The sequence below is a fragment of the Sander vitreus genome, chromosome 2 (genome assembly GCF_031162955.1).
Source record: "Sander vitreus isolate 19-12246 chromosome 2, sanVit1, whole genome shotgun sequence".
Lineage (NCBI taxonomy): Eukaryota > Metazoa > Chordata > Actinopteri > Perciformes > Percidae > Sander > Sander vitreus.
This window is the reverse complement of record NC_135856.1, coordinates 28,839,612-28,862,766: the sequence shown is the minus strand read 5'-3', so window position 1 is coordinate 28,862,766 and position 23,155 is coordinate 28,839,612. Positions and strand designations below refer to the sequence as shown.

The 23,155-nt window shown below is 39.5% G+C and overlaps 2 protein-coding genes across 2 annotated transcripts in view; one reads left to right on the top strand and one right to left on the bottom strand.

Moving 5' to 3' along the window:
• The first annotated feature begins 8,594 nt into the window (after positions 1-8,594).
• On the top strand, positions 8,595-22,142 carry lrpap1 (low density lipoprotein receptor-related protein associated protein 1). The gene is made up of 8 exons (XM_078264812.1): positions 8,595-8,875; positions 9,690-9,834; positions 12,315-12,445; positions 13,018-13,138; positions 14,905-15,060; positions 17,392-17,474; positions 17,992-18,168; positions 19,563-22,142. The coding sequence occupies exons 1-8, from the start codon at positions 8,714-8,716 to the stop codon at positions 19,629-19,631; spliced, it is 1,044 nt and encodes a 347-aa protein (XP_078120938.1). The 5' UTR covers positions 8,595-8,713; the 3' UTR covers positions 19,632-22,142.
• Positions 20,871-23,155, bottom strand: part of dok7b (docking protein 7b) — a 23,192-nt gene continuing 20,907 nt past the window's right edge. The window contains exons 11-13 of the mRNA XM_078267742.1: positions 22,645-22,791; positions 22,326-22,523; positions 20,871-21,686 (exon numbers count right to left, since the gene is read on the bottom strand). Coding sequence (XP_078123868.1) covers positions 21,544-21,686; positions 22,326-22,523; positions 22,645-22,791 — 488 coding nt within the window. The 3' untranslated portion in view covers positions 20,871-21,543. The remainder of the gene's footprint in view (positions 21,687-22,325; positions 22,524-22,644; positions 22,792-23,155) is intronic.

Here is a 23,155-nt window from a genome sequence, read left to right as displayed (position 1 = left end):
TCACTAGTTGAACTGAATAACATCCCATAATAATGATGCTATTTGTAATAATATATCACATTGTATAATTAAGCAATAGCGCACAACAAACCATGGTATTTTGTGATTATATCACAGCTAAGGACGTTGTTCGCGCCAACAAGATAATCACAACATATCACGGCCTGAAGAGCTACTCATCAAGTATGGCACTATGAATATTATAGTCACACTGCAATTAAAACACATTTTTTTATGAATTATTAATAAATAATAATGTTAACAAAAAAATAGCCTACATAATAGTAAAGTAATGTATTATGTGTTTAACTTTGATGTCAGATGTACACAGTCTTTAATCACCTACAGATCATCATCCATTTTTTTTTTTTTTAATCTTATGCAGGCCTGTGTTGTGTTTTCATTTCTTGAGATTCAGATTTTAAACAATGTAATTTCCTTGACTGAATAATATTGAGCTCTACAGAATATTATATCACTTGCCTTTTGGCATAATATTAAAAGAAAACTCAATTTCATGCTGGAAACTGCATCAAAGATGTCAGAAGTTGAAAGTCCCACACTGCTGATCATTTCGAAATGCTCAAAATGAGGACAAGCAAACCTGCGCACTGTGGATACCAGGAAAAACTCCTTGCTGCAGGGATGCAAAAATAGAGGCTCTTTTATCTTCAATGTTCTAAAATTTCTGTCGTAGGATCCTTGTTTTGGTGATTGGGAAGGACTGCATATTTTGTCTGTTCTTTAAAAGGTTGCATGGGGCATCAATCAGAATGCAGAAAACATGTTCCTTTTAGGTGTTTTATTGGAATAAAGGTTTAAGTGTGTGTGGTTCTGAAACAGAGATGCAGGCATAAATCCGTAAAATGTAGACCCTATATAAATTCTCCTTATGAATTTCAGACATTTTGTAATGCTTATAGGCATCAATAGGAGCACATAGCATTGTTAGGAAGTCAGCTGTACTGAAAGAAACAGCAGGACAGTGACTGCATAGCTAAGAACAAGCAACTTGATATATATTTAGGCTTAACGGGTCAGTAAGAGAAGCACAAGGTATTGGATGAAACCATATGTGGTTTGTGTGAGACTTCTGAGATATCTTCCTCATTTATTTCAAAGTGAGACGGATGAAAGAGAAAGGGAAGAGACAGACGCTGACTTTAAAATGATATAATATATACAATATATACAGCGGCACTCATAAGTTTATGAATCCATGCTAAAGTTGACTAAAAAGAGGAATAAAAAAATCATCTTTTGGAATAAAAGGTTGTTTTTTTTGATAAAGTTCCCTTGGCCTTTGGAATTAAAATAGCCCCACATCATCACATACCCTTGACCATACCTAGAGATTGGCATGGGGTACTTTCCATAAAATCATCTCTCAATGCAAATCAAACCAGCTATTAGGTTAACCATGCCAATCTCTAGGTATGGTGAAGGGTATGTGATGATGTCGGGCTATTTTAATTCCAAAGGCCAAAGGAACTTTATCAGGATGCATAGTATCCTGGATCCATGAAATAACTGGCCTTTAAAAATAAAACTCTGCCTGCCTCTATGGGAATTTAACATAGGGGTGTACTGACTTATGCCCCCTGTATTTTAAGGAAGAACATTTATTTATTTACGCTACATTATTCATTCACATCAAAAAATTGGTGTCCTTACAGGTCGGATTTTTCCTCATTTTTTTAATTAAGGCATTAAAAAATATCCGAGAGGGCATACTGACGTGAAATATATTGTGGTTTTAGCTGTTGGCTAATGTTAGCTTGCTTGCTAACCGGCCCACCACAAATAGAATTTCAGTTATTATGTGGGAAACACTGCGGCTATTTCATTAGAATGACATGACATGAATAAACGTTACTAAACGTAATGTGAATAAAACCTTAATACATTCTTGTCGAGCAGAATACATTTTCATCCACAATGGTGGGCGTTTAACAATAAAGACAACAACTTCCATGATCCCACGCAACTTTACGGTTAACAAAGGTTTTACTTTTATACTCTTTATTTCAGAGGGAAATATTGTACGTTTTACTCCACTAGCCTACATTTATCTGACAGGTATAATTACTAGTTGCCTTTTAAATGAAGAATTTTACATGGAAAAAACATAGGTTTATATATAACAATGCATTTCTGAGCATTAAACCAGTGGCTCCACACCTTTTTGGCTCACAAAAGCGAGACCCTCAAAAGAAAGTGTCTAGTTGGGGCCCCTTGTCACCTCGCAGATGTCTGAGTTGTTCTGTTCCCCTTTAACGTTCACAGATGGTTTTATTTAAATAACTCTTCAAAGCCCAAGGAGGTAAAATGATCCACTATTTCACAAAAAGAGAAAAGCCCAAAAAATGAAAACAGATTTGTGGTACTTTTTTCTTCTTCCTGCCCCATAAGTCATCTCACAACCCCTCCGATTTACCGTGTTATCTTTTGGAGGGGGCCGATTGTTTGGGAACCACTGGACTAAACTAGCTCCACATCACTACAGTAAAATGCTACTTATACATCGATGCATCAGTGTTAATAATCTAATAATTCAATATACACATCTAATAATATACTTTTATATTTAGCTGTACTTCTACCTCAGTAGGATTTTGAATGCAAGACTTTTACATGTAATGGAGTATTTTTACATTGTAATGATCTTCTCATACCCCTCCATTCATTAAAGTTCTGTTTATTTTGTCCAACTCTTCTACACTCCGCCAGAATCTGCCGTCTGGACCTAAATCAAGCCAAACAACCCAATATATACATTTTTTGACAACAGGTGGAAATAATATTAAACCCTAGTGTTTGTAGCTCAGAAGTCTTGATGTTCTTGCAAGGTGACAATTAAAAGGAAAAATATAAAATTTAAAATAAATGGCAAGGGAAAATATTTTTTCTTTTCTTTTATCAGCAAGCCTTTTGGTATATCTGCAGTCATTAAATATGCATGTTTTTGTTTTTTTTCTTTACCACTGAGCTACTGCAAAATGTAGGCATACTGCTATTTGAATACACGCATAGGAACTATTCCCAGCACTGTTGAAAGTAAAATGAAATACCTGTTAGAAAAAATGCTGAAAGTTTTATTAGTGAGGAGCTAATTCGAGCCAAGGTAGACTCTAAGTTAATGTTCTGTTCCTGTTGTTCCCTGCAGTTAAATTAGCACAAGTAATAAGATGATCGAAGCCTGTTTATTGCAATGACTTGGTCTTAATGACTGTGTTTGTTCATGGTCAGTGATTGAATATATCCTTTATTTCATTACGACTCTCCCTAACACCCACAGGACAACACAACCTGCTGACAAAACCCCTGCTATTTCAATCCCTGTTTCTCCATTTCTTTCCCCTTATTGCTTTCTTTTATTTGCACTTTCTTGCTTTCTTTCACTCTGTGTTTGCTCTGTGTCTCACTGCTCCCATAACCCACCTCAGTCAATTTCTCTCTTTCCATTTAATGGCAGCCAAAGGGAGACAAAATGATGCTGTCATCAAACATAGTTTATGTAACAGTCATAGTTCTGTGGGCTGCTTGCTGTGCCGCAGTCTCCCAATGGCCTAATAGCCTTCTCTCACATTCTTGACTTCTCACTCCAGAGACTCTCACTGGCAGTTACATATTTGTCCAGGCTTAACCAAACCAACACCCAAAACTCAATCTCTATTACATATTTCTGTGATCTATCACATTACAATTGAATCCCATTGATTGTATGTACAAATGTTTTAGAAGTACCAAGGTCTAGATATAAACGGTGGGGTGATCAGGCTTTTGCAGTTGCTGCCCCGAGACTCTGGAACAAGTTACCCCCTGATATTCTCACTTTTACAGATGTAGCTCTTTTTAGGTCCAAACTTAAAATGTATCTGTGTAGGCTGGCTTTTAATACGTAGCAGTGGTGTGACAATTTCATTGTTCTGTTTCTTTGTAACTATTTCTGATTTTACTGTTTTCTATGTTCTTTCTTTCTGATGCTAAGCACTTTGGATACCTGCTGGTTGCTGTAAAGTGCTATATAAATAAAGTCTGATTGATTGATTGATTGATTGATTGAAATGTGTCAAGTAATCCAGGTCAGTGCAGGGATATCTTTAATAAGACTACAGAAAAGCAGCAATGTTTTTCTTGGAAATGACTCACTTAGATGTTAAAATAGGTTTTATTTACTCATAATACTATGAAAATCAACACATTTATGTCTGGGGTGTTGAATGCAATGAATTCCAGTTATGTATTTGTTGTCTGATGATGTAGATCAGTGATGCATATATGTCATGATGATAAGAAAGAAAAAGGTTAAGAATTCGTTTTTTAATCATTCCCCATTTATTCATTCATTTTTTTTTACTCACTTTTCATTTATTGTGCATCAGTTGGTGTGTGTGTGTGTGTGTGTGTGTGTGTGTGTGTGTGTGTGTGTGTGTGTGTGTGTGTGTGTGTGTGTGTGTGTGTGTGTGTGAACACAGAGAGGCTGCAGGTGTGTCAGAAGCTGAGACAGATGTGACACTTTCAATTGTTTCCTGACAAAATATCAGCGTCTTTGAAGTTAACCTTTTCAATTTAAGCCAGCTTGCTCTCCTCATAGGCTGACAAATCCATTAAATGCGGCTCTGGCAATAGCAGATCTCTGACGGACTTGTTTTGCTCGTTAAAGCAAAAAACTTGTTACGTGGAGGTGCAGTAAATAGAGATGTAACACAACAAAGGCGGAGAGAGGGGAGTTATAAGGGAGCTGGAAAAGATCAACGGAGTTTCATACTGTAAGTTAGTGGTCTAGTTTATGGTGCCTCCTCATATGCAAAGGAACACCACCTGTGATATCTGTGCAGGAAGTCAGAGTTGGACTTATATTAGCCCAATTACACATGGAATTAATTTGGTAGACAGCGTTTAGTAACTAATAAGAACATATCTTCAAAATGATAAAATGTTGGGTGCAAACACTGCCGGCTAGCTTGTGGATTTCCCCCTGGGAATCAATAAAGTCTTATTATAACCTATTTGTTGATTATATTTTATATTATTAATCTGAATCTGAAAAAGTAACTAGTAACTGATCAATTAATGGAGTCAAACATATTATATTTGCTTCTGAATTGCTGTGTGGTAGAAATATAAAGAAAATGGACTCACTCCAGTATCTCATAGAAAGTACTAGCACAGTACTTGAGAATGTTACTTTCCACCACTGGTGTTCATTTACTTTCTGCGTGTCTTCTGACCTCACAAGTTGAATTTTGATATAAGCTATGAAGTTTAGGACTACACTCAACGGTAAAAACAATTTTCCTTAATATCACCGATCAGGACACAGCTCGTTGTTCTAAGTTTCCTAAAATTTTGTGGATCCTACAAGCTTATTCTATTGCAACAACCATTGTAAATCACACTAGATGGACTAAACCGTCGAAGTAATGCCAATGTTCTATTAAATAGTGCTTTTGTATGTTTGATTGTTTTTACATCTGAAGTAGTTTCCTGAATAAGTGCTTACCTCATAGTTTATACTATAAACTCCCGTGTATTAAGTTACAAATGTTTGAAAACAGTGACCCCTGAGGAAGCATCAATGCAGGAAGCAGCCAGACACCTACATCCTGTCTCAGTCCTGTGAACAGTGTGTCCCCCTTATACTCTGAGTTTATGAGCACTGTATCTACACAAGCCTGAAAATCTGGTTGACTCTGAACTAGTCTATATTGACGACGTTTCATTTCTGGGATTGTTCCGGTGCCGCCGGAAATTCCGCCGGATGTCCCTAATTTTCGTCCGGCTGTCCCTCACCGTCTACTGTCTTTGTGTTGGCGTTCTAAACTCCGGTGGACTATGGTTAACTGCTCCTCAGATCTCTGCAGGGTAAATCCAGACAGCTAGCTAGACTATCTGTCCAATCTGAGTTGCTGATGTTCCACCAAAACAAGTTCCTTCCCGTGGCTATTTTGCAGAGGCATCGTTGCTCCGTCCCAGCACTTGGCACCACCCAAGATGATTGTGATTGGTTCAAAGAAACCAGAGCACGTTTTTCTCCCATCCCGAATGCTGTGTGGACTAGTCAGACCCTCTTTCGCGACGCTGTGGAGGAAGGTCTGCCAATGCGAGACTAACTGTGAACAAATGCATCTTGGCGAGTAAAGAGCATACAAGGCTTACTTAGTCTCTAAGGAAAGACACTTAATACAAATGTGTTAAAGTTATTTGCAGATATTACATAGCTAACCCATCTTGTTTCTGATCCATTTAACAGCAATTTATGTGGCTGCAAATAACTGTCACAGGTTAAATAAATATATATAACTGCAAGGTAAAATAACATAGCACTACATTTATAGAATATAATACACCAGGGTTATTTATACAATATGTGGTCTGTGTCTCCAAATTCCATAGTATCCCAAATAAAATCCATCCATTTTCAGATGATTAAATTGACTTTTGCTGGTTTTCAAACAATGTAATTTACTGTCAAATCATTTTTTAATAACAGTTCCAATAGGATTCCTATTTCCTATTTGTTGAGCAGATGTGAATTGCTGCAAGCATGGCACAAGTGCACTATCTATATCTCTCTGTCTCACTTTAATTCAATTCACTTTCAGCTGAATGAGATTTATCGACATTAAAGTTCTAAAACAATACTGTCAGGGCGAGGGAGTACAATATAATGTCTTTCTGTCTGACTGTCCGTCTGTCTCACTTTCCCCTCCTTTTCTCCCAGTTTAATATAGTTTAACTGAATTCAGTTCAGGTATTGCCGTGTGTTGGCATGAATGCTGTATTCAAACAATTTAGATCGATAATAAATAAAAAAAAAAAGCTTGCTCTCATTCTGTCTCCTACAAAATTCAATTAGCTTGGCTGGCATGAATATTAGATGAACAATATCAATCGCTAAATCATAATGTGTGTATGAATGTGTCTTCAACTGCTTTTAACTCTTTGGGCCAGTAGTGGAAAATATTTTTTATGTATCAAACATAACAAATGTTCAGATATCCTTACAACAGCTAGAGGGATGGTGGTAGAGCATGCGCCCCATGCGGCGAATCTGACCCGTGGCCCTTTGCTGCGCGTCATTCTCTCTCTCTCTCCCCCCTTTCTTGTCATTCTTGAACTATCATACAGGCCCTAAAAGGCAGTTAAAGCCATTAAAAAATGTGTGTGTATATATATATATACATATATAGTTTACACAATCTATAGTTTACACAATCTTTTTTATCTTAATTGTCAGACAATATGAATTCAATACATATTACATCAGAGGTCTCTTTAATACAAATATGTATATATCTATAATAATCAAACAAATAGGCTAAATGTAAAACCACAACATGAAATACAGTGTGCATGATTTACATACCAAAGTAATCTTCAAAACATTCTACGTTTTTAAAAAAAAGTTGTTATTTTTGTATTTAAGCATGTTGTAAGTTATAGGAAAACATGGCCAACAATTCAGTTTAGTTGTTTTTTTTTTACATTTCTATAGTAACATATTATATTACAAATACAAACAACTAAGCTACCATCAATTGAACTTTACGTGTTAGGAACACAGTATGTGTGGGAATGTAGGCATATCATCTTTAAAAAAGTTGATTTGAAAGTTGTTTTTTTTAACCTAGGTCTTTTTTGAAAGTGAGACATGATGTGTCTGTTGTTACAAACGGTCAGTGTAACACTTATCAGTTCAATTTTCTAAGCACAAATGGACATTTGGAAAAACAGAAAAATGGGTTCAAATATCAAATTTTTCATTTTTTTCCGCCTTGACGAATTACAAAATTGGATCTTTAATCTGTTTTTCCAATTTTCTGTTTTTATTCAGAGGATCAGAAATTTCGAAAATTACAAAATTGCGTCTGGGCTCCAATTATTCAATAGGCTACTGCAATGGTACTCTCTCCCTCGTTCCGCCTAGCTACGTCCCGCCCCCCCCACACACACATTCGACACCATCAGTTGCAATCACCTCTGACCCCAAAGTCTATCAGTTTGGTTTTTTTTGGTCCATATGCAGTTAATGACCTGCATATTCCGCAAAGTTAAGAGAGATAGTACCATTGCAGTATTGAATAATTGGAGCCCAGACGCAATTTTGTAATTTTCGAAATTTCTGATCCTCTGAATAAAAAAGAAAATTGGAAAAACAGATTAAGATCCAATTTTTTAATTTGTCAAGGTGGAAAAAAATGAAAAATTTGATATTTGAACCCATTTTTCTGTTTTTCCAAATGTCCGTTTGTGCTTAGAAAATTGAACTGATAAGCGTTACACTGACCACAAACCCCCACCTCCTAAGGAAAACTCCAGTTAACTTCTGCTGTAGCTATATGTATAACGGACAGTCCATCATAACATTAGCGTACAGAAGATGTGAGAGCAGCATCCAGTCATAAAACGCGTGGAGGCTTACTATTTGCTCAGACTTTTTACAGCCTTCGTTGCCAGGTAACCGCGCAGTGGCATTTCAGAAAGTGTAGTTCAAAAAACGTCGTATCCGCTTTAACATTAACACAGCGACTGAGACAACAAACTACATATCCCAGAATGCATATCTATAAGGAAGTGCCCTTCCATTTTGAGCACATGACCGGTGGTACTCCAGTAAGCCACAACAGAAACGTTTGTAGTGTTGTCGGGCAAATTTTTGCCTAGGTAGTATTTTTTCTGTCGTTGGCTGTGCATAGTTATTTTTAAAATGAAACTGCAGTGTTTAGTCGTTGCTCTGTGCTTCGGCCTTGGTGTAATGGCTGGGAAATACTCTCGTGAATTTAACGAGCCCAAGCCGAGCGGCAGTGATGGACAGCCGGTGGAGTTCAGGATAGCTAAATTGAGCCAGGTGTGGGAGAAGGCTAAACGGGTACGTACATGAGACAAACTATTATCTGTACGGTTAACGTTAACGTGAAGCTGTAGCAAACACGACCACACTAACACAAATAACGTTTGCTGTCGGTCAATGAAATGAAAGAAGCTAGCTACAGTTTGGCTATTGCGGTTTTCAACAGTTACAGTAACGTCACAGTCGAAATATCAAGTAGCATTAGCCTAAATGAAAATACAGCCTTAATATACGCGGTTTAATTAGCTAGATAAGCTGGAGAATATCCACAAATGCAGGTGTTTAAGTGGACAAGCATAAGTTAGTTAGTCTTTGTATTCATGGTGGTCCACAATAGAAGACTAGCCTTCTAACTAAAGTTATAATTCTAACCAACTAAAAAAAAGCAAATGAGTTAAATCAGAGAGAGACTTTTGTAGGTTAATGTGTGCAGACCAATTTCTTATTCTGACAAAACACACATTTAGGAGCAGAGCAATGTGAGCGTCACTGCAGGTCCATCTAGGCCTACATTAATCAAGTTGCACTCTGCCAGTGCAGACTATGATATTGGAATCTACCATCATGTTTGAAAGGGGAATATAATTGGGCTTTAAAGTGTGTAGCATGTAAATAGAAGTTTCTCTATGAACTGAGATTTTCATTAATCTATTATAATTAACAATTCTTCCAAAAACACAATTTGCCGCTATCATACAGTGCATTTGCTCTGTCACTATTTTAGCCTTTCTTTTCTGTCTGATTTTACTCACTCCTTACCCTTCTCTGTCCTCAAAATTTCTCCTCCCCTCCAACTACAGTTATGTTATGTCTCTTATTTGGGTTTTGATAGATGCAGTTGTCCCCAGTGCGGCAGGCTGAGCTGCACAGTGACCTGAAGATCCAGGAGAAAGATGAGCTCCAGTGGAAGAAGCTGAAGGTGGAGGGGCTGGATGAGAACGGGGAGAAAGAAGCCCAACTCCGACGTAACTTCAATGGTGAGACAGCTCTGTCCACTGGTGCAGACGGGGATAGTTGAACCCTGTCCTCACTTTGGCCTGAGTTCACTGTAGAGTCAGCCTGCCCTAAATATGCAGTCATCCACCTTGGCAATGTCACGCTCTGTGCTGAAATTGTATGATTTTTGTCAAGTAGTAAGCTTAAAAAGTTTATTTGCTATATGTTGACCAAATTCAAAAGCTTCCAAGCTGAAAACTGGTATTATTACAGACGCTTGTTTTTACCAACAGAATATAACAAAATGCAAATCCTTAATGCTGTTCATAAATGTTACTCGAAGTGTTTTACATATGACTGAATAACATAATTGAATAAAGCATTGGCCAGCACGTTTTAGGAATCGTAATCTGTGTTGGAAATGAGAAAGTGATGCTGATGTCTCCCTTAAAAAATGAAAGATTAATAACATTGTGTCTTAACATTGTATTCGGAGGCTCCAGTCTGTGGCACCTTCCTGACAGATTAGGTTAGGAAAGTTCATTGATGTTGCCATTTAAAGACAGCCACAGATTCAGCAGGTTGAGGTGAGTTTTATTTTAGTCAAAGCATACAGTCTGTGAATCTTTACCTAATAATAAAAAAAATAAATAGAGGATATAGCTAATGATAGCACATATTAATGTACGAAAATGGTTGTCATTGGGCATTAATACTGGAACCTATCAGGATCACCTAATTAATACTAAAGCCAAGGAATACATAGTTCTGGATATGATAGATTATGTAATAAACTGTGGAATGCTGTGTGGACTCGCCAGACCCTTCTCCGCAGCGCTGTACATTAAGGTCTGCCAATGCAAGACTATTAGTTTTGCAAACCAGCTACATTTGAATTTGTGTCACTTAGAGATGTGAGAGTATGCTGTGCACGTTGCATTCTTGATACTAAATCACATACATGTATGTAGTATTCTTCAATATATATACTTAAACTGTGAAGAATGTATTAACAATTCAGACACAGCTACTGACCCTGCAGTTTGCTTTAAGATGCTAAAAAGACAGGACTGGCATATTTTGATCATCAATTGCTTAATCCAGTCCCGATTAAGTCTGGAGCTGCTGTATGAATGTGTGAAGAATACTTCACCTCAGTATCTGCAGGCAGTTAACCAGCAACACACCAGTCTGTTTAGCATGCTGCCACTAGCACCCAGTGGACCCTTTCCACCCTTTGGCAGCTCAGGCAGCACTCTCCGTCCTCTCTCCCCAGTGGTGGAGTGACCTTCCAGCTCCAGGCATAGCAGCAGTATCACTTTCTGCTCCTTTGTAGCTAAATAGGAATCTTTAAGGAGGACCTTAAGTCACCTTCTCACCGCTGAATCAAGTTCTTCTCTGTGAGTCATTCTAATTGGGCTCATTATTTTTTTACTTTTCATTTCATAGCACGTTTGATATGCCTACAGAAAAAATCCTGACACCTTTCTTGTTGTTAATTAGTAGATCTGGGAATGTAAGCTATTTTTATTGTTTGCATTTATTGCACATCACTTGCATCAAGAGTCTCTGCTGAACCTATAAAATGTGAAGTATACAAGCCCAGCAGTAGTGCAGAGATTGTCTACAAGTTCTTGCATTCTGTTTATGAGGATTTTAAAACGAGCCCCCTGCATGTGAACACTCTTCTAGTGAACACTCTTCTAATGAAGTATCAGTAGTTAATAAGTGACACTGATGGGTTACCAGCAGGTTGAGATGATGCTGAATCAGCAGCTGCCATAGCAGTTTACTAGAGCAGAATAATGAGGGCAGAGCTTCTTCAGAGCAAAGTCCAACTTTGTATTGTTATGTAGCAGTCTGACATATTGTGAGAGGACGGAACTGCTAATAAATTCTGTAGCTGCTTGGTATATTTTGCACAAAACTGACAATAGTAAATAAAACAAAATAAGTTACAGAAATACCAAACAAATGGCAACATCCTCCCTTATCTGTCCCGGAAAAAGAGTCTACCTAAGTTTGTGTCCTAGCAGGTTTTTGATGCAATTTAAAATCATTGTCTTCTTTAGTTTTCCTTGTTTGTTCAGGGTTAGTGTTAGTTAGTTAGTGTGACAAATCATCACTTGGATATCACCTGCTCTGTCAAGAAAGTAGTGATGTTAGTTTGTTCTGATAAGCTCTCGTTGGATTCCCCAACTCTAATCCGTGTTTCCTGGCCTGCTCAGCTTATTTTCAGCAGCTGATTCAATAGAGATGCTACTCCCTGTGCTGTCCTTTTTCAAATGTGTGGTGTTGACTGAATTTTATGAGCTGCTTTCAAGCATTGTGGGCCTTTGGGCAATTTTGGATGTAAAATGTTTTTACATCGAAAGACTTTCTTCAATGATTTAGTCAATTTAGATTCTTTTGCTTGTCAAGCAGTTTCCTCTCCTGACAGCCTCAGTTGTTACTCCTAACAGACTGACAGGCTCATTTATTGCACAGCTTTTTAGTAAAAAGTCTCTGTTGTGTTATGCAGTGATCCTGGCCAAGTATGGAATGGATGGCAAAAGAGACACTCGATCACTGGAGAGCAACTCCCTGAAGGACCACGACACCAAAGAGGGAGACATATTTGATGATCCCAGGCTGGACAAACTGTGGAACAAGGTGTGTATGTGTGCAAAGTAAGGAGAAGTATTGAAATGTGTTTTGGAAATGATGCCTTGATTTTATGCCCTCTTTCTTTGTAGTGCCATTATGGAACCTTTTGCCCTCTGTTGCTTCTGGTGATTCAAAATCCACATGGCTGAAAAAAAAAGCCATGACCCTCAAATCAGCTTAAAAATAATTGTCGCATTAAAAAGATCAGGTGCACCAAATGCTTTACAAGGTTCTCACCCAGCAGCACCTGAAGTGTTTTAATGTAGCTTTTTTAAAAGCCTATACTCAGACAACTTTTGTTTCAGGAAGTATGCATCTACAGTATTTAAGGAAAGAAAATAGAGACGCGTTCTCTATCAGAATTTCCCAAATTACACATTTCAAGTCTAAAGTTGCTTTAGGACCAGAGTAGTAAAGTTCTGTTGTGACATATAGATACCAATTGTGTCAGACAGCGATCCTGGTTAGAACAACACCTGGCATTCTTCTTAATCCAAACCATGTCTGTTACTCTCCTGCTGCTTTTGAGACTAACTCCTTTTCTGCCTCTGACTGTTCCCCCCCCCCCCCCCAACCAGGCCAAGAGCTCCGGGAAGTTCTCTAACGAAGAGTTGCTGAGTCTGAAGAGGGAGTTCCAGCATCACAAGGACAAGATCCACGAGTACACCATCCTCATGGATACCGTCAGCAGGACGGAGGGTGAGCTATGTCAATCACTCCCTCTGCTCTGCTGCCGGCCAGAGGTGTCATACCACCTCTGCTTAGTTTTATCAGTATTTTCTAAGGCCAGGTTTATGAGCCTTTAAGCCCTTTCCTCCTCCATACTATTCACCACTATATGTTTTTGTATACAGGCATACATTAATTATTGTTCTGATCCCAGGTTTGCACCGCAGCCCATACCAGATTACGTTTAACAGTTTAACAGAATTTTGCTGTGAAATAAGGCCAGATTTGTATTTTCTAGCAGTCAGTGCAGTTTCCAAAGTAAATTAAATGCAAGGATAAACACCTCATCACCCTCCTTCAGTCTTATTTGGCTGTCGTCAGTTCTGCTGTTGCTCAGGTCAGCCATCCAAAAATCAGTCCCAAGTCTGAAGTGCTCTCTGTGTGTTTGTTCAGTCTTGTGGTCATACACGTAGATGGAAGGTATCAGACTGCACATGTTGCCACCCAACGCTCTGTGCTCCATCAGTGCTCGTCACATCACATCAAGCTGGGAGTTTTAAGCTGAGCTGACAGGCCCCACTGTGTTTCAGGAAGGCAGATGGGTCTCCTTCAGACGTAACTGCCACTTTGCAGCTGTTTCGTGCCAGAACTCTGCTGCTACCGCTCCACAGCGTTATCGTTTGTGGCAATTGAGCCAGGGGCGTTTTTTCTGCTTGTCTGAAGCATTTAAATATTGAGCCGATCACATGTTGCCTTGACGGAAGTCTCCGTGTGCCTCCACAACACCACCACCTCCATCCATGCACACTTTTACTGCCTTCCCCAGTATTCATTTCATCTCATGTGTTTTTTTTCTTTTGATCCAAATATCAACCGTTGTCCAGTTGGCCTTTAATCCACTTTTTATCTCTTCACCTTTTCCTCGAGCAGAGGTTCTCAATTGTTTTTCAGCCAAGGACCCTTTACAAGATAAAGAATATACTGTACGGTGGATTCCCTAATGTATGTCCCTTGGAATAATTTGAGGTAGCCCATTTTTTACACTTCTATAGTCTTAGTCACATGAAAGATATTAGACATGTATTAAACCTATTTGCATCATCTCAACACATAGTACAAACAACACACACACACTGACAGATATCAAGAGAAGTGTAAGTGTTTCATTCTTAGTGCATACATAGGCTAAATCACCTGTGGATTCCATATCGATATTTCAAATAACATACATTTTGTTAGATTAGAACATAATCTATGAACTACAGTATATTTTAAATATTATTCATCGAACTATGAAGCCTTTTGACAAAAATATTTTATACCCTGATAATTTAAATGAATGAATCTGAAAACTTTTCACGGACCCCCTGGCAGAGTGACACAGACCTCACTTTGACAATCACTGTCCTAGAGTGAGGCAGGCAGGTATTTCATAACCACGTTGCGGTATTAACTGGTAAGATTTGGCTTATAGGCTACTCAAGGTTCTTGAGTAAAATAGAATGAAAAATAACTGTGATATATGAAGAAAAAGGCAGTCCTTTGAAATGTCCTAAACGTTTTACAGGTTATTTTATAGCTACAACTAAACTCCTTATTAAATGCTGTATTTCTTTGTCGCTTTTATTGCTTTAATTTCCTCCTCCTTTTTTTTTTTTTCTCTATTCTTTATGGTTTCTTGTTTCATCCCTCTTTCATTTCCTCTATTCTCCTCCTCTGCCCTCGCCGATCTAAACCACCACCTACCCCTGTACCTCCTCCCCGTCTCTCCCTCTTCTGGCTGTTTGCCTCAGCAGAAATACACAAGAATGTGATCTCTCCCCTGGAGGGCGACGCCAAAGAGCATGTGCTGCACCAGAAGCACACGGACCTGAAGCAGAAAATGAGAGACCTCAACCAGGGCTTTGAGCGCCTCCGTAAGCTCAGCCATGAGGGCTTCACTGAAGACAGCGGTGAGAGAGAGAAAACACATGCACACACAGCTAGTCTCTTTGTGCATCGCAGTCTCACTCTGCGTTTATCTCATCAGCTCAGTCACTGGAGATTGTAATCATAATAACACACTCTGACTCTGCCGTACCACAGTTGGCCAGCGTTGATTTGCTAACAGCTTAGGTGTTTTGTGCTTTTAGTTTTTAGCCCACATAGCGGCATCCATCCAGTCATGTAAACCAGCTTGTCCTTGTGTTATTTAACCTGGAGAAAACATTACTCTCTGATTGAATGTTCGTATAGTTTTGTGCTGCTTTTGGTTGAGTGTACTGCAGAGTCTGCGTGTGGTCTCAGATGTACAGGTTTCAGTGGGAGTCTGTTAGGGGGGTTTAAATGAAGGTGATTCATACGTGCAGCGTTGTGAAGTGAAGAGAAATCTGTGACAGCAGAGATGTGAATGCAAGCAGTTTTGTTTTTGTGTGTGTACGTGTGTACCAAATTACTGAGCAACTAGGCTTGTTGTTGTGATTGTACCTTATAAAACGTCTGCTGTGACGGCTCCTCCTCTTCAAAGCTCCCTCCCTCTTAAAGGAGAATTCCGACCAATTTTTACGTTAATCTTGATCGCTATAGCTACGCGAGTACTTTCGATAGAAAAAACCCGACCTGGATCGGTCCTAGCAAACTGGAGAAGCTGCAGCTACGTGTACAAGCTTAGAGTGCCTTTGTGCCTCTTACCAGACACAAAATGCAATTAGTGCCACATGAACAGGGCCCTAACGTGACAACAAGATGCGTTTTCAACTCAGACATTGTTTAAATTCACCTACCCTGTCTTGATCCTGCCGGTGGGTAGCTTGGCCTGTTAGCTGCTAGCTGTTAGCTGCTATCTGCCGTGATAAGTGTGTTCAGCCAGGCTTTTGTGAAAATCATCACGCAGCAGTTCCGTGTGTATTTGTAGCTCATCCATTTTGTGTGTGATCAATCTGGTGTTGGTGAGCAGGAGGCTTGGAAGTGTCAATCTGTGTTGGTAGTTCTCTTAGCCAGGCAAGCAGCCTTCTCCCCGCATTCCTCAACTCCCGCAGCCGACAAAAATCCCCCGAGCGCCCAGTGGTCTGGTGGATGTCCTCCAGAGGACAGATCATGCCTTCGTGGCGAAAAATTTTAGTTTATTTCCCCCTCAAAAATAGGTAATTGAGCACTGTAGTGGTTACGACCATATCAGTGACTATGTAACTACATGGAAACGGGATAAATGATGTCTGTGGCTTGCACAGTAATAGCGTTACTGAAGGCTAGCTTTAGCTTGCGCTTGGAGCAGCAAGTTCATCTGCCTGTTTCTGTCTCGTTCTTTCCAACTCTTGTGAGGCTAGTTCTTCGTCTGTATACTCAGGTTCGAATAAATAAGGACGACCATCAAACTCAAAAGGCTCTTCCGTGTGTTGTATATCTGCTATATTCTCCATAGTTGCGTTACTAGCTTCTTCCCTTGTGAACAACTCCACTCTTCACACACTACGCTCTGATCTGCACACTGCTGTTTACCTTTTCCTGCTACAACTGAATTCCCAGGAGACAGCGCGATGCTACAGCTAAGCTTCAGTAACGCTATTACTGTGCATGCCACATCGTTTATCCCGTTTCCATGTAGTTACATAGTCACTGATATGGTCGTAACCACTACAGTGCTCAATTACCTATTTTTGAGGGGGAAATAAACTACAATTTTTCGCCGCGAAGGCATGATCTGTCCTCTGGAGGACATCCACCAGACCACCGGGCGCTCGGGGGATTTTTGTCGGCTGCGGGAGTTGAGGAATGCGGGGAGAAGGCTGCTTGCCTGGCTAAGGGAACTACCAACACAGATTTACACTTCCAAGCCTCCTACTCACCAACACCAGATTGATCACACACAAAATGGATGAGCTACAAATGGCTAGCAGCTAACAGGCCAAGCTACCCACCGGCAGGATCAAGACAGGGTAGGTGAATTTAAACAATGTCTGAGTTGAAAACACATCTTGTTGTCACGTTAGGGCCCTGTTCATGTGGCGCAGACATATTAGTTGCATTTTGTGTCTGGTAAGAGGCACAAAGGCACTCTAAGCCTTGCCCCGACAACTGCCGTTTTAGCTCAGTGGACGCTTGTACACGTAGCTGCAGCTTCTCCAGTTTGCTAGGACCAATCCAGGTCGGGTTTTTTTTCTATTGAAAGTACTCGCGTAGCTATAGCGATCAAGATTAATGTAAAAATTGGCCGGAATTCTCCTTAAGTGTGCAAGTCTTGGTGAGGCTCCAAACTGTCTCTTTGGACTGTTCATTTTTGTCTCTTGTTGGTTCTTCCTCTGCAGAGTTTCGAGAGCCCCGTGTGATTGAACTGTGGGAGGCTGCCAAGAGAGCCAACCTGAGTGAAGACGAGCTGGACTCTCTCAAGGTAGCTCTTCAATTGCTTGTGACAGTCTTTTGGACACATCTGCTTTCCCCGATTTGTTTCTCACTTTCTCACAACACTTTTTGTTTTATTAGAGTGCTACAGTCGAACTCTGAGAAACTTTTTAGTCAAGTGCTCTTTTGGTAACTGGTGTATTAACTTCTGTAGTGTACTTGGTAGCTGAGTACTACTTGTGTATGCAAAGGCATAAAGCCTAAAGAGCACATTATGCGTTACACATTGGAAATGCCAAAGTATTCCACTCCTCTTTCTGATTGTGCTTCTTTCACCCATGAGCAGAGAATCACAGTGAACTCATTTTAAATTCTTTTTAAAGATATCTGACTTTAAGATCAGATGTGTCACAGAAAACATTCAGCTAGAACTTTCTAGTTACATTACCTCTCGAGTCACTACCTGAGATGCATATCTGCTCCCTTGTGCAGCGGTGCATGTAACTGAAGGAGAACTGAACTTACACCCCTCTGTGTTCGCCGCCCTCCTTTCCTTGTTCACTTAGGAGGAGCTGCGTCACTTTGAGACCAAGGTGGAGAAGCACAGCCATTACCAAGAGCAGCTGGAGCTTTCCCACCAGAAATTGCTACACGTGGAGTCTTTAGGGGACAAAGAGCACATCAAGAGAAACCAGGAAAAGTACAACACGCTATCTGAGAAGACCAGGGAGATGGGTTACAAGGTAAGGAGGGGTTAAAAGTTTTTTTAGCTCTTACTCTACATTCTGCCGTCAAGCAACACAAAGCTACTGTCCAATGGCTGACTGCTCGCCTGCTGTTGAAACTACTAATGTTGCAAAATTGGCCACGAATAAAACAATGATTTAGTGCTGAGAAAAGCAGTAACAAAGAAATGGGGGACAAAGGTTAACACCTCATATTGTTCCTGCTGTAGAAGAGCAGTCTCTTACTTCTGCTGTTGCAACACAACACATTTTGGTAAAAAAGAAAAGGCTGCTGGAAAGTGTTCAAGAACTCCGAAAGGAATGGGTTTTTTTTTTTAATCAAACCGTATACAAAGAAAATGTATGTTTATCCTGTTTCCTTTTAACCAAATGTATTAAAAAGAACTAGGATATAGCACATTATATACATTCTTATGCATAATTTGTGTTGCAGTCCATAATTAGTTTGCAATGGTACAATTTAATTATGTGATATAGCAGCTAATGTTCAAACTATCTCTAAGTACATTCTGATTAATAAATGTGTCAAGAGTTGTATTCATTACTAGAATGCGGCTCATGGTTTGTTAATGTGCTCATATTATGCTTTTTGGCTTTTCCCCTTTCCTTTATTCCATCCATCCATCCATCCATCTTCATCCGCTTATCCGGGGTCGGGTCGGGTTTCCTTTGTGTTATATATCTTTTTGTGCATGTTATAGGTTTACAAAGTGAAAAAGCTCAAAGTCCACCCCAAAGGGACTTACCATCTCCAACAGAAAACACTGTTCACAAACTGCTCCAAACAGCTCTACTGTAGTCCAGCCTTTACTTCCGTGACGAACGTGCGTCACTTTATAACACACGTTATAATGCTCGCCTAGCTGCTAGCATGGCACGCCCTCATACTCTGCTTCTGACTGGCTAGTAGTCCTTACCTAGCTACTGCACATGTGCGACTCCCAACAAAGATGGAACAGATATGAGATGCCTCACTCTGTAGCTAAAACAGAGAGCTCAACACACAGGGTGAAAAGAGGAGCTACAGCAATGTGCAGTTACAAGTAGTAACCTCTAAATACAATTATGAAACTGAGAATGAGCACTTTAAAATATATCATCTACGATTATCTTTATGCCATAAAGGTTTAAAAGCTATACTAATCTAATATAAATTAAATAAAGCCAAGAGGGGTTACAGATTCCCTTTAACATTGACCAGAGTCGGTGTCACAATGACATAAAATAACCCAACCTTTGCTAGTGAACTGCTAAATGTGATTATTTTTGTGTCAATGCCAAGGTGTTTGTTTCTAAATATCTCGGCAACCACACAAATTGAAGTGTAGATCCGCAGGAATTTTTCTTGCAGTTAAATGTTAACATGCATGTCTTTTATTGTTTGATTTCAGATGAAGAAACATATGCAGGACTTGTCCAACAAGATCACTCGTGAGGGTCTCAAGCACAATGAGCTCTGAGGGACTCGGATCATGAAGGTTAAATGCACTTCCCTCTACAACCACACACACAACGTACGTTAAGTGCCCCCATTCCCCTTAACTACTGAGAAAAATAATTGTTTTCTACTTTTCTAGTGTTTTCCTAGGAATCGCTAAATGAATGAATGGTTTGTATATAACATGAGAGGCTTCTTATTAACCAGCTGGAATTATTGGGCTAACAAACTGGTCAGCTGATCAGTCACAGTACAGATAAAATAATGATTAGTCTGGTACTATGTTTATTTGTACAACTAATGGCAAGCAGGCGTAGAGAAATGTCTGGCTAAAAATGTGGCAGCCAAATTTTGTGGGGGTGTTTGGTGAGGGATAGATGGCAGCAGTTGACTCACCCATAACCAGATGATCAGTTCAGCTGCTGAGGGACGGTTTCTGGGGAACAGCCAACCGACTGCATGGGTACTTCATCTTGTAGGACTATTGGCACATTGCTGGCCAGACAATTTGTCCACACCCATCCGTCATTAGTTGTGCAAGTAATCAGGCTGTTACTACTGTAGTAACTCTTACCGTAGTCTGCTGAAATTTTACGTTTATGGTCTAATCAATATAAAATGAAGAATGCTTTGCAGATTCAGGTAGGAAGCGCTGAAATGTAACATAAATCTTTAATCAGTATGATACACGTGCCAACAACATACAAACAGTAATATTTTAAAAATATAGTTTAATATCATTTTTATTGTCTTGCCATAAATAAAAGCAGTTACTATTTACAAATCCCGTAGAGGAAAGCTGTCCCTGTAGTGACATTTAAAGGGATAGTTTGGATAATTTGAAGTGGGATTGTATGAGGAATTATGACAGCAACGGTGAAATGCTGTTCACCGTGGAGACGAGAGGAAACCTTTATTAGCCAGAGTATACAGAAGAAGAACTTTTGCAGAGGGAGGCAGGAATACGGACATTCTACTTGATACAATGGTGTGCCAAAGGAAAGGGCTGTCTGACAGTGACTGAAAATATTCTAAATACAGTGTAGACTTTAATTCATGATTGAACCCCACTTCAGAACATCTAAACTATCCCTTTAACATTTTTAAAAAACATTAACAAAAGTTTTTTTTTTTCTCCTACACACACACCGGTGGGGAACTGCCGCCATAAAAAAACATTAGCGCCAAATGTTACTTTGACCTGATGATATCAAGAGGGAGGTGAGAAATGGAACACACACTGCGCTTTTTCATTCATCAATTCAGACCAGAAGCAGAGACATTTATTACTGTGATGAATAATGTTGCTGGCTGGCTGATTACTCAGCCATGTCCTGGTAGGGCCACATAGACCTGGATTAATGTAATTTGTACTCAAGATATAACTCCAAGATGCTTCAAATGCTTTTAAGATCTGATGTGGAATGATAGCCAAGCAGGCTGGGACTCGAGTGCGGCTTTATCTCATTGATCTCTCAACTCTTAGTGAAAGAGGTAAGAACAAATAAAACAGACAGCCTGAAGAAACTAAATCTAGCTGGAATTTAAGAGAAATTCTCTTTTTCTCTCATCTAAAATAGCAGTGCCATTCCCTCATAATTAAGGCTATTTATAACAATGCTCAATTATCACCTGAGAGAATCTAAAAGAGGCATACATAAGTGCCATGCAGCAAAACAAACATTTCTGGGGTAAAATGTCAAGCACTAAGTACAAGAATATGAGAACACACATCCAAGATGGCAGCTGCGTAAGAGACTTCCCAGACATTTCCTTCTAATTCTTAGTGGAATGGATTGTTTGTGGAAATTTCTGTTCACTGGCACAACTGTGGGTGTGTTAAGTACAAGTAGCAATGATTGGCATGACCAACTGCAATTAAGCACTTATTCAGAGAGAATCTGCAATGAAGTGTTGAGTTGGGCGTTGCATAGTCAGTTTGGTGGCCCTCGCCGCCTGCTCTCCAGCTCAGTCAGTCTTTCCTCCCTGCCCTGAACATGCTCCGCCCCCACTCTCTGAGCTGTTTCCATGGCAGTGATGTTGAGGTGGGCGTACCTGATGGAGCCCTCTTCTGGTCAGGAAAATCAGTGGTAATGGCAGAGAAAAGAGAAGACATTGGTGTTTCTACTTTGTGTTCTGTAACTTAAAAATTGTCACATGCAGTGACCTGTCAATCCCTGAGATGCATTGATCAGTTACTTTGTTTTAACTGGAATATAACTACCATTAGTTTAACCTGATTGTAAAAATGCATAAAAAAAAAGATGTTCTCTTTAATTTGTCAATTTACAGCTTAGAATTAAGATTGTTGTAAAATGCTTTGTCACTTTTGTATTCCATCATTTTCACCAGTCAATGTGTTATTATACCACATAAATTAGTACTCAAAGATTCTGTTTTTCATGAATACATTGTTTTTCCAAATTAATTCAGTGTACCAATCGGCCCTACTTGCAAAAGGATTTTTTAATTGCAAAAAGGACCGCTGGATGGAACAAATGTAAAAAATAAATAATGTTTTGTCATAATGGTAGCAGTGTCATCTATTTCTTTGGTTGTGCAGTTCACTATCACTACACATAGTTGTATGATAGACAGCTGGTGTCAAACAATAATGCTGTGCCTGCTAATAATGCATTAGGCCTATGGGTAGCGAAGACGTGGAATGCAAAAGCTGACATATCCCTCAGAAGCCAGATAGAAAAGAAAGTGTTACCTCTGACAGCACTGTACGGACTGGAGACTGGAGCTGAGCCGGGCTCCTGCAGGTCCAGCTCTGTGTAGAGGAGCTCTCTGTTGGTTCTAGCTGCCAGGGGGCTGATGGGGATGTTAACATAATTAACAGTGCTGTCACAATGGAGCCCAGTGTCCAGGGATACCGATGGAGGAGCTTCATGGGCAGACCAGAACATACCTGAAGGAAAAATCCCCAAATATTGCTGAGCCAGTGAGCTACTCTTGATAGAAAAACACTGCGACAAATTATATTTCACAATTCAAAAATTCCACTATTCCGAAATCCCCAAATGCCTTACCACAGGCTGACGTTGGCCTTTGTATGCTCAGTGCAACAGGCAGAGGTGGAGGGGCAGAGGGTGGCAGTAAGGGCACCATCTTCTTCAGTCCTGCCAACTTATCACCAACATTATCATACTGCTCCTCTCTTACACGGAGGGGAGGATCTGTGAACAAAGGATTCACATCATTCACTTGCATACAAATTAACAATACAACAATGTGGAAACACTCCATTACAGGAAAGTATATTTAAAATCTTACTTAGCTAAAATGATGTATTAGTATATGTAGTTTCAGCAAAATGTACTCGGTGTCAAAAATCCCAGCCCTGTCAGTGCTATATATGATCTTATTTGATTGCATTACTGATGCATTAACATGTAAGCAGTACATTTATTACATTAATTTTAACAACCTTGTATTCTGTTGGATAGTTTAAGCTATGTTTTAAAAACTATTTAAAATGTAATGTAAATGTACTTAGTTACTTTTCAGCTCTGAGTAAGACCCAAGCACACTCGATGCATT